General features: G+C 34.2%; 1 protein-coding gene across 2 annotated transcripts; it reads left to right on the top strand.

Moving 5' to 3' along the window:
* The first annotated feature begins 679 nt into the window (after window positions 1–679).
* LOC131538816 (C-type lectin domain family 4 member E-like) lies at window positions 680–8,946 on the top strand. Of its 2 annotated transcripts, XM_058772955.1 has the most exons (6): window positions 681–1,090; window positions 1,175–1,400; window positions 1,874–2,104; window positions 8,084–8,211; window positions 8,355–8,461; window positions 8,573–8,946. In XM_058772955.1, the coding sequence occupies exons 2-6, from the start codon at window positions 1,238–1,240 to the stop codon at window positions 8,706–8,708; spliced, it is 765 nt and encodes a 254-aa protein (XP_058628938.1). In that variant the 5' UTR covers window positions 681–1,090; window positions 1,175–1,237; the 3' UTR covers window positions 8,709–8,946. The 2 variants fall into 2 exon arrangements, with proteins under 2 accessions (XP_058628939.1, XP_058628938.1); XM_058772956.1 differs by having other exon boundaries at window positions 680–1,400.
* The last annotated feature ends 1,864 nt before the right edge of the window (window positions 8,947–10,810 follow it).

Genomic DNA, 10,810 nt, shown 5'->3' with positions numbered 1-10,810 from the left:
TCACAGTTATTAATATATGCAATTTCAGTGCAAATTACTGATCTTATTGGTTGTACTTCTTCTATCCACTGAAGAGCTAGATATATTGCTATAATCTCTGTAGTAAAAACAGATATATGATCTAAAATCAAACATCAACTGCACAAACCTCTGTTGAACCGTGACTCGAACTGTGGTGATGACACAACATCCGGGTAGGCACACCCACAGCGGGTTATGATTAGTCGACTGACGGGCTCAAATCTGATTGGCTAAAGAGTATGAGCGTCCCACGTGGGAGGAGCTCACTGCCAGGAAAGTCTCAAACATACACACTCAAATCCAAGGCGATTCACACATACACTCGTGAATTTTAAACATTCATAATTTTTGTACACAGTTGTACATCTGTGAATTGTGTTTTGCATTTGTGAAATGTATTTCATGAATGTATTTTCTTATTTTGTGCATGTGAATTTGTTTTTGTGAATACATTTTTTTTTCGTGCACGTGGATTGGGTTTCACACTTTATACAGTCTATGGTTTCATGCACGTGAATTGGTATATGCATGCGTCATGTTTTTTGCGTGAATTATTATTGAGTCTAATCCGCTTCCATACCTATGACTATGTGAACTCTTTAAGAGTTCTCTTTTCAGTTTCTGTAATTGGCAAAAAAAAAAAACACCTTCTAAAAAAAAAAAGACAACTGCTTCAACTATAAACTGATCAGCTGACTGGACTTTTGATGTAACAGCAACAACCTAAACATTTCCAAAAACTTTACAATACCAACTGTTAAAATGAATACATGCATTTGAACCTCATTTAAATGAACACAATCCACATTGCTGAAACAGATTTGACATCCTTCTGCAATGAGTTGAAGTTCCTTTTTACATAAATACTTGAAATATTTCCACACAAACAGTTCCTTTCTGCATAAATACTGGCCGCACAAACACAGATGAGGAACACAACACTGTCTACTACAGGAGAGAAACTAGGGTTAGTCTGTGGACACTGAAGCTGTCCAATAGTAGAGATGAAAATATGCTGAGAATATAAACAAAAAACAAATTGTCTAAGAACATGTGGGTGTTGTTAGAGGTAAATTCTGAGCCCACAGGTACTGAGATTAATCAACAATATATATTTATATATTTTTTAACACTTTACAATTATGTTTCATAGATAAATGACTGTAACCATTTCAAGTGCACCAAAAAATAAAAGTCTGGAATTGTGAATGACGGTATGAATAAAGGTTCAATAATGGACTCAGAAGACCGAATAGAAAGGACTGTTGATATCTACATCAGTGCAGAGGCTGTAAGAGACATGAAACATAAGAAAAACACAGAGGACTTCAACACAACAACAACAACAACAACAACAACACGAAAACCTCAACACACAGGTAAGATTAAAGGAATAGTTCACCCCAAAATCAACATTTTCTGATTATTTACTCACCTCCAGGTCATCCACTCAGATAGTACGCGTATGTTCGCAAGATGTCTGTTAAATCTTCAAACATCTGACAGACGTCTTTAAGATGTCAGTTTTACATACATTCTTAATCATAAACATATAATAAACCTCTGTTTGACATCTGATAGGAAACGTCCTATAGACGTATTGTAGATGAGAAAAAATAGAGAAATATGAAGAAATAAAGGATATACAGTGCATCTTGGAGGACCTAAATAATCCAAAAACATTTTTTAGTAAACCATTCTCCTGCATTTACTCTTAAAACAAAAATACACAAACTACACTAATAAACATTTGACAAATAGTAAAATTGAAAACAGTTGGCATGTTTTCAGTTGATGTGAGCCATGTCAAATGAGGAAGTGAAGAGACTAACATCATATATATCATCTTCAGGAAGTGATGGTGTGAAGATCAGGAGCTCCAGAGCAGCTGTGGTGTGTTTGGTGCTGGTGTGTGTTCTTCTGCTGACCGCAGTCATAGTGCTGTGTGTCACCTTCACTCAAGAGAGAAATCAGCTACTAACCAACAACATGAACCTCACAGAAGAGAGAGACCAGTTGAAATCAGAAAAAAATTATCATCGGAAGTTTTCTGCTGGTGTTTGCCAGTTCTTCAGTCTAAACGGTAACTTGCTTTACAGCAGACTCAGATTTTAAAGTGGACTGTACTGAATCTATTGTAATTAATATAATAACTTAAATTATCAAAATTATTTATGTAGTGGATGAGTATATAGTTAAATTAGACATTGCACCAAGTGGCTTTATAAGCATTTCATTAGTTTTTCTTGATCGCCAACACACAACTCATGAAACAATTCACCATTTTCTCACAACTATAAACATAATCTCAGAACTACACATCAATTTATACAAACCTCAAACTTCCAGGTCAAAATCAAATATTTTTGTCAAAAACATTCTCTTTGATCAGATTCTAATCTTTGGCTTTAGATGACACACAAACCTGACAAATACAAAGACAACTTCACTGCTGAGAGTACATTAGTGAAATCAATTAAAAACACTCTTACAAAAACCTCCTATTGTGAAACAACAACAATATGAATCATTTTGCAGGTCAATGTCTGTTGCAGTATACAGCATAAATAGAGATACAGTGCAGATATAGTGAAATTCAGCAGTAAGCTCTAAGAAATGTTTATTTTCATTACAGTAAAGAGATCGTGCAGTAGATGAAAAGCATGAATATGAACATATTCATATATGTGACCTTGGACCACAAAACCAGTCACAAGGGTCAGTTTTTCTAAATTGAGATTTATACATCATCTGAAAGCTTAATAAATAAGTTTGTTATGATAGGACAATATTTGGCCGAGATACAACTATCTGAAAATCATCTTTAAAGTTGTCCAAATGAAGTTCTTAGCAATATTACCAATCAAAAATGAAGTTTTGATATATTTACAGTAGGAAATTTACAAAATACCTTCATGGAACATGATCTTTACTTAATGTCCTAATGATTTTTGGCATAAAAAAAAAATCAATAATTTTGACCCATACAATGTATGGGTCCAGGGCCACATAAGAATATGAACACACAATACAGTATACTGTCAGTTATTATACGTTAATTAATACTATAAACAACAACAATATAAACTACTAGTGCAACTAACATAAATTACCTTTTTAATTTTGTTTGGATTCAAATTTAGTTTATGCCATAGTAATAAGTAATTTATTTCATATGAAGTATAGTTCAAATCTATTAACATTACTGATCATCCACCCAGATAGTATGCGTATGTTTGCAAGATGTCTGTTAAATCTTGATCTGGAAAGCATCTGCTGTGTACAAACATCTGATAGCCACCTTTAAGATGTCAGTTTTACATACATTCTAAATCATAAGCATTTTAAAGACATCTAATAAATGTCTGATAGGAAATGTCCTATAGACGTATTGCAGATGAGCAAACACTGAGACTTACTGGTATAAAAATTATAATTAAACTTTATTTTGAGTACTACTTGTGCACAATGTACATTTCTTCAGGTTTAAAATTTCATAGACACTAAACGTAATACTTGAGGCCCACTTATTGAAACCATTCACTCATATACCTAATCTTTAGACCAAGTCTGCAAAACTACAAGCACATTACATGCTTTAAACTCAGTTTGATATTGTAAAACAAACTTTTTGCAAAACTCTAAACAGAGTTCTCTACATTACACACATCATTTGAAACTATCTGTCACGAATCTGGTCTGCACTCCCGGTCACTCACCACTAGAGGTCACCCGCTCACCACATGGACTTTCACACCACACATCACATGGACACCAATTCCCATCATCCAACACTGATCACAGCTGTCACCAATCACTCATTGCACCAATCACACGCACACCTGATCACACAGCATCACTAATCACACACACTATTTCAACCCTGGACATTCTCTCCCTCGTTGCCGAGTATTGCATGCATTATCGCTGCCCTACAGAGCTCCGTTAGTTTTCCTAGTCTTGCCTTGCCCAGCCCTGCCTTTGTTCGGATTGTTTTCCCTTGCCTGGACTATCGCTACCTCTCCTGTCTCACCCCTTTGGATACTGTTTGCCGATCGTCGACCCATGCTTGTCTTTGGCTACTCTTTGTCTCGTCCATATTATACCTGTTTGCCATTGTTTGACCCTGCCTGTACGACCACGTCTCTGCCTAATAAAGTCTGCATATGGATCCGTACGTCTCACGTCTTGTCAGCCCCGTAACAGAAACAGCTCTTTTGTTTCATTTGGGAAACACTGCCATTTTAATGCCACACTCATTTACTGATGACCTACACACAGTGATCATGTCTGAAAAAACATACATAATTTGTTCACTTAGTAATCAAAACTCATTTTTTTAGAAAGACATTTGTGTTTAAATTTGATCTATATTGTACAAAGCACTTTATAAATAAAGCTGACTTTCTGGCTTGGCTTATATGCATATTCGGTGTGTGTGTGTGTATACTATATACATATATATATATATATATATACACACACACACACACACACACACACATACACACATTTACATTTAGTCATTTAGCAGACGTTTTTATCCAAAGCGACAAATGAAATCAATCAAAATTCTCCCAAGAATGGTTTCCTGGAATGAAAACCTGGTTTCTCCCAAGGTTTTTTTTTCTCCATTCTGTCACAGAGGGAGTTTTGGTTCCTTGCCGCTGTCGCCTCTGGCTTGCTCAGTTGGGGACACTTAATTTCTAGCGATTATCGCCGATTTGATTGCACAGATACTATTTAAACTAAACTGAGCTAGACAATGACATCTCTGAATTCAATAATGAAATGCCTTTAACTGAAAATTGAGTGTTTAATCTCATCATTATACATTACTGACACTCTATCCTCCAATTTGATACTGTTAAGTGCTTTGACACAATCTGTATTGTTAAAAGCGCTATATAAATAAAGGTGATTTGACTTGAAAATCAACAAAAGAGCAATGATACACAAGTGCTATGACAAGTCTCAATTAGCCTAATGCAGTACACGTAGCAAGTTTTTTTTAAATTATATAATAAATAAATAAATAGAAAACAGATAAAATACAAAAAAGAATAGAGCAAGTTAGTGTTAGAGGCATTTTTGCTTTTGTTAATTGTATAATAAATAAAAAGAAAACAAATAGAATACAAAAAGATTATTTATGTAACACACACACACTGAATATGCATAAATATATAATGTGTGTGTATGTATATATATATATATATATATATATATATATATACCGCACTCCAGTGGTGGTTTAAGTCTTACCTTTCAGATACTGTAGGTCCTTCAAGGTTTCTTGGAGAGGTGAGGTGTCCATTTCGCAACATCTAACTACTGGGGTGCCTCAGGGCTCAGTTCTTGGACCACTTCTCTTCTCTGTCTGCATGGCATCACTAAGTTCTGTCATTCAGAAACATGGCTTTTTATATCACTGCTATGGTGATGACACTCAACTCTACCTCTCATTCCATCCTGATGATGTGACGATAGCTACCTGCATCTCAGCATGTCTAACAGACATTTCTTGCTGGATGAAGGACCATCACCTTCAACTCAACCTTGCCAAGACAGAACTGCTTGTGGTTCCATCAAACCCATCGTTTCATCACAATTTCACCATCCAGTTAGGCTCATCAACCATAACTCCTTGGACCACATTGCTAAAACTGCCTGGTCCTGCAGATTTGCTTTATTCAACAACAAGAAGATCAGGCCCTTTCTTTCGGAACATGCTTCACAACTCCTTGTTCAACCTCTTGTTCTGTCCAGGCTGGACTATTGTAATGCTCTCTTGGCAGGTCTTCCAGCCAGTTCCATCAAACCTTTACAATTAATCCAGAACACGGCAGCAAGATTAATTTTTAATGAGTCGAAAAGAATGCACTTCACATCTCTATTTATCAATTTGCACTGGCTACCAATAGCTGCTCGCATAAAATTCAAGGCATTGATGTTTGCCTACAAAACCACCTCTGGCTCTGCACCCCTTTACCTAAATTTATTACTTCAGACTTATGTGCCCTCTAGAAGCTTGCGTTCTGCAAGTGAACGTCACTTTATTGTGTCATCCCAAAGTGGCACAAAATCACTTTCACCGACTCTTACATTAAATGTTCCCTCCTGGTGGAATGACCTGCCCAACTCAATCCAAGTCCTAAGCCCTTAGCCATCAAGTATTGGCTAAAAACACATGTCTTCCATCTTCCATTATTTATTTGACCCTCTAACTCTGGGGTGGGCAAACTTTTTGACTCGAGGGCCACATCAACTTTTCCACACCAAGTGAGGGGCCGCATAATATGTGTATGACAAATGAAGCTTTGTATTTTTTGTATTTTTTTTCAGTAAATTGACACTCACTACTGTTCTGTATGTATACTTGTACACAGATGGCAGTTCTATTCTTGTACCGTCTCTTCCTTATTTTTCATGAGCACTTTATGACACACAGATGAGTTGCATTGGTGTTACAAGTCGATTGATGTATAAGAAACATTTTATCATTTCATTCAGAAATACTGTAAAATAAACAAACATTAGAAACATGTCCCGAATATAAGACGATATTTTTTTCTTGGAAATACATCTGAAAAAACGCTGTCGTCTTTATTCGGGGTCTAGACTTTGACATGTCAGTAATACACCCACAACAATAGGTGGCGCCAAAAAAAAAATATAACGAGTGTGCCATGAAATATGTAATGTAAAGTCGTGACTGTCATGTTAGCCTGATGTGACCAAACTTCCTCTGTAAGTGATTTTAAAACATAAGACAGTACCCAGATTTGAAGACTACAATAAGATTTCACTTCTACTGTTAATAAAATTTTGGTTGGCTACTATGAGATGGATAGCCTAAATGTTATATAAATCAGATGGGCTACCTGTTATTTTTATGGTATATCAAAAAGTGTATATTTTTCAATGTCATTGTTGGTACATTTTACCAGTATTTACCATACTTTCAAAACAAAAATTAAAATAGGAAAAATATGCAATTTGAAAATAATTTAAGAAAAAAATGTGTTTTACAAAGAGAAAAACAAACAAACAAACAAGAAAACAAGATTTGGTTTTCAAAAAGCCTTTTTCCAAAAGGTACATCTGGAAAAAGGGGGGTCGTCTTATAATCAGGGTCGTCTTATATTGGGGACAATACGGTATTAGTGCTGCCAAACAATTAATCACATCCAAAATAAAAGTTTGTTTACATAATAAATATACAGAGTATACACACATATATTATGTATAAATACAAACAGATATGATATATTTATATAAGAATATAAATATAAATGGGTATACATGTAAATATTTTCCAAATATTTGTACATAATAAATATACACAGTACACATACATATATTATGTAAACAAAAACTTTTATTTTGAATGTGATTAATCGTTTGGCAGCACTATATATTTTTTTTTCTTTCTGTCTATCTATCCTGAACATGCATACAATCCAAGTCAGAAAGTCAACTTTATTTTTAAAGTGCTTTATACAGTATAGATTGTTTCACAGCAGCTTCACAATAGCATCATATTCACATTCTGCTGTAAAGCAGCTCTAACAAAGTCAATGGTGTGATTCTACAGCTCAAGTCAGTTGAGTATTGATTCAGTTCAGATGCATAACTTTGTAAAATTCATCAGTTATACATACTGTATAAAGTGTATATGTGCATATGCATGTACATTATGTGCTATGACAAACTGATGTTGGCTTTAGGTCAAACTGACAAAACAAGCTCAGAAAATTTTAACCAAGTGATGTGACTCCATACTCCAAACAACCTCAACTATGATAATGATAGTAGTATTGGATGAAAAATTCTTCCTCGTGCCTCCTACAAGAGACTAAAGAGTATCTTGTGGTACATGTTGCCTGTTTTAGGGTTGAGAATACCAGTTTAGTACAATTACAGGGTTTATTATTAAGTACATGTATTTAGATGTATATAAGTAAATGTATTTGTAGTATATTAAGCATGAAAAAATAATTATTTAAAATACATTATAGTATATTTATTTTCACAAGGGATGGCTTATCTGTGTTTACAGGTGGATGGAAGTGCCATCAATCCAGTCTTTACTTAATTTCCTCTGAGAAGAAGAGCTGGACTGAGAGCAGAAGATACTGTACAGACAGAAGAGCAGATCTGATCATCATAAACAACACAGAGGAACAAGTCAGTGTGTGTGTGTGTGTGTGTGTGTGTGTGTGTGTGTGTGTGTGTGTGTGTAATTGTGGTGTTTAGTTTTAAATGAAAGATAATGTGCTGAAATGGGTCTGTGCTCATTTTATAAACTGTGTTATTGTTTCACTTCTCAGGATTTTGTGAAGAACATTTCTGGTGGTGATTTAGTCTGGATTGGTCTGACCGACAGAGATGTGGAGGGCAGATGGAAATGGGTTGATGGCAGCGATGTGACCTTTAGGTGAGAAATCACTGAACTGAACTGATTATTATTTAATAAATGATTCTCACAGTCAGTATCATATCACACAGAAAGCAGCTCTGAACATCTAATGCTGATCTGTTGATGCAGGTTCTGGCAGCCTGGAGAACCGAATAGCTTCCAGGGAAAAGAGGAAGACTGTGCTGTAAATCGCTCACCAGGATGGGCTGATTATCCATGTGATTATTCATCTAAATGGATCTGTGAGAAGAGTATTTTTAAATGACTCATTATGATACATATTTATGTATATAGTGGATTTTGAACATCTAAATATGTCTGTTGAATATCATGTCTTGTGTTTAGTAATTTTACCTGTTTTTTATTTGAATAACCCTTTAATTAGGTTATTCTGTTAAATAAAATAATTAAAAAAACTAAAAGCAAGTCAAATAAACAATAAAATAACCATTGTAATATTACAACGTTCATATTAAATGGAACTTTTTGTTTGTTCAGTCAAACTTTGTCACATCTTAAGGTCTACTGTACAGTAAAATATGCATATGAAAAATGATGAGATGTTTCTATGAACTATAATATCAGTAATACACTGATATAATATAAATGTCCATACAAACAGCATTGTTCCAGTACTCTTAGTGCATTTTGAACATCTAAATATGTCTGTTAAACATTAAATCTTGTGTTCAGTAATTTTACCTGTTTTTATTTTAATGACACTTTAATTAGGTTATTTTGTAAAATAAATAAATAAAATTAAGTTAAATAAAAAAAAAAAATACATTGTAATATTACAACCTTTCATTTAAATTCACTTTGTTTTGAATGTTCAGTCAAACTTTGTTGCATCTTAAGAACTAAACTAAAATATGCATGTAGAACAACAGTGATGTTTCTACGGACTGTAATAATATCATTAATACACTGATATAATATAAACGTCCATACAAACAGTTCCAGTATTCACGGTCACGACTTAAGTTTAAAGGTGACAGAGCCTTTGCAGTAGCTGCTCCACGGTATCAGTTGCCACCTGACATTAAGAGTGCTCCGTCTATTTCGGTTTTCAAGTCTAGACTTGAAGGCCTTTCCTGGTTTTTTTTTTTTTTTCTTTTTAACAATATATTTATTACTATTTTCAGTTTGCATATTACAGCAGATTACACAATAAGTAACAAACCTGTAACCACAGCAAACATTTTACACCCTATTCTCCCTCCCAGCACCCCATCCCCGAACAAAAGAAGGGAAAAATTAAATAATAACAATAAATAAGTAAATACATAAGATAATTTAAATAAAAATAAAAACATTTAAAAAAAAAAAAATTTTAAATTAAAATTTTAAAGATATCTAAATCGAGTAAAGAGTGTTTCCCAAGTTTGTAAAGTAGATCATGATATTACCCTACTCCCTCAAATCTTGTTGTAGCAGGCTATCAACATTAACATTATGCCTAAGAAATTAGTAAAGGTCTCCAGACATCTTCAAACATGTTTTGTTTCTTTTGACAATATATGTGATCTTTTCCATTGACATGTTTGACGCCATTTCTTTGATCCACTTTCCAACTCTTGGCTCATTGATATTTTTCCAATTAAGAGCAATTATTCGTTTGGCTTGTAAAATACACATTTCAATTAATCTGACCTCTTTGCTTTGTAAGATAGGACTGATAGGATATATACCCAGAATAAAAAGCTTAGGATCCAGTGGTAATTTCTTTGATAGAATTTGGTCAATCATATCAATTATATCTTGCCAAAAAGGTTTCACTTTCTCACATTCCCATATACAGTGGTACAGTGTACCTCTTGCCTCATTACACTTTATACAGGTATCAGGAATATTATCATTAAACTTGTGCAACATAACAGGAGTTATATATGTTATATAACTCCTGTTATATAACATATATAACAATATAAATGTTCGCATCAGCCATTTATATTGTATGAGTTTCAAACTACTGTTGACTGTCTGTATCTGAGCCTTCTTGCATGCCTCATTCCAATCCTCTAGAGATATTTCATCATTTATATCTTCTTTCCATAATCTTAGTTTAGATTCTGAAGATTCGTTGGACCCAGATACAAACAATTCATACAAAGAGGAAATTAAACCTTTATCATAACAGTGACCTGTGATTGCGGCCTCTAATGGGAGATGACAGGAATATCTAATGAATGATTTTGAGATGAGGATATAAAGCTTCTAAGTTGAAGATATTTGAAAAAATGGGTCTTCGGAATGCCATATTTGGATATTTCTGCAAAGGACATATATACTTCATCCTCATTGTACATGTCTTGCACTTTCCTTAACCCTTTTTCAACCCATATCCGAAATCCTGCATCGCATTTC

The sequence above is a fragment of the Onychostoma macrolepis genome, chromosome 04, assembly GCF_012432095.1.
Source record: "Onychostoma macrolepis isolate SWU-2019 chromosome 04, ASM1243209v1, whole genome shotgun sequence".
NCBI lineage: Eukaryota > Metazoa > Chordata > Actinopteri > Cypriniformes > Cyprinidae > Onychostoma > Onychostoma macrolepis.
The sequence above is the reverse complement of the archived record's forward strand: the minus strand, read 5'-3'. Positions and strand labels throughout refer to the sequence as shown.

Bases quoted from the DNA above. Each gene is read 5' to 3' on its own strand.
- LOC131538816 (XM_058772956.1), top strand. From the start codon at position 1,238: ATGAATAAAGGTTCAATAATGGACTCAGAAGACCGAATAGAAAGGACT. The intron at 8,212-8,354 runs GTCAGTGTGTGT...TTCACTTCTCAG, and splicing joins TAAACAACACAGAGGAACAA to GATTTTGTGAAGAACATTTC. The intron at 8,462-8,572 runs GTGAGAAATCAC...CTGTTGATGCAG, and splicing joins GGCAGCGATGTGACCTTTAG to GTTCTGGCAGCCTGGAGAAC.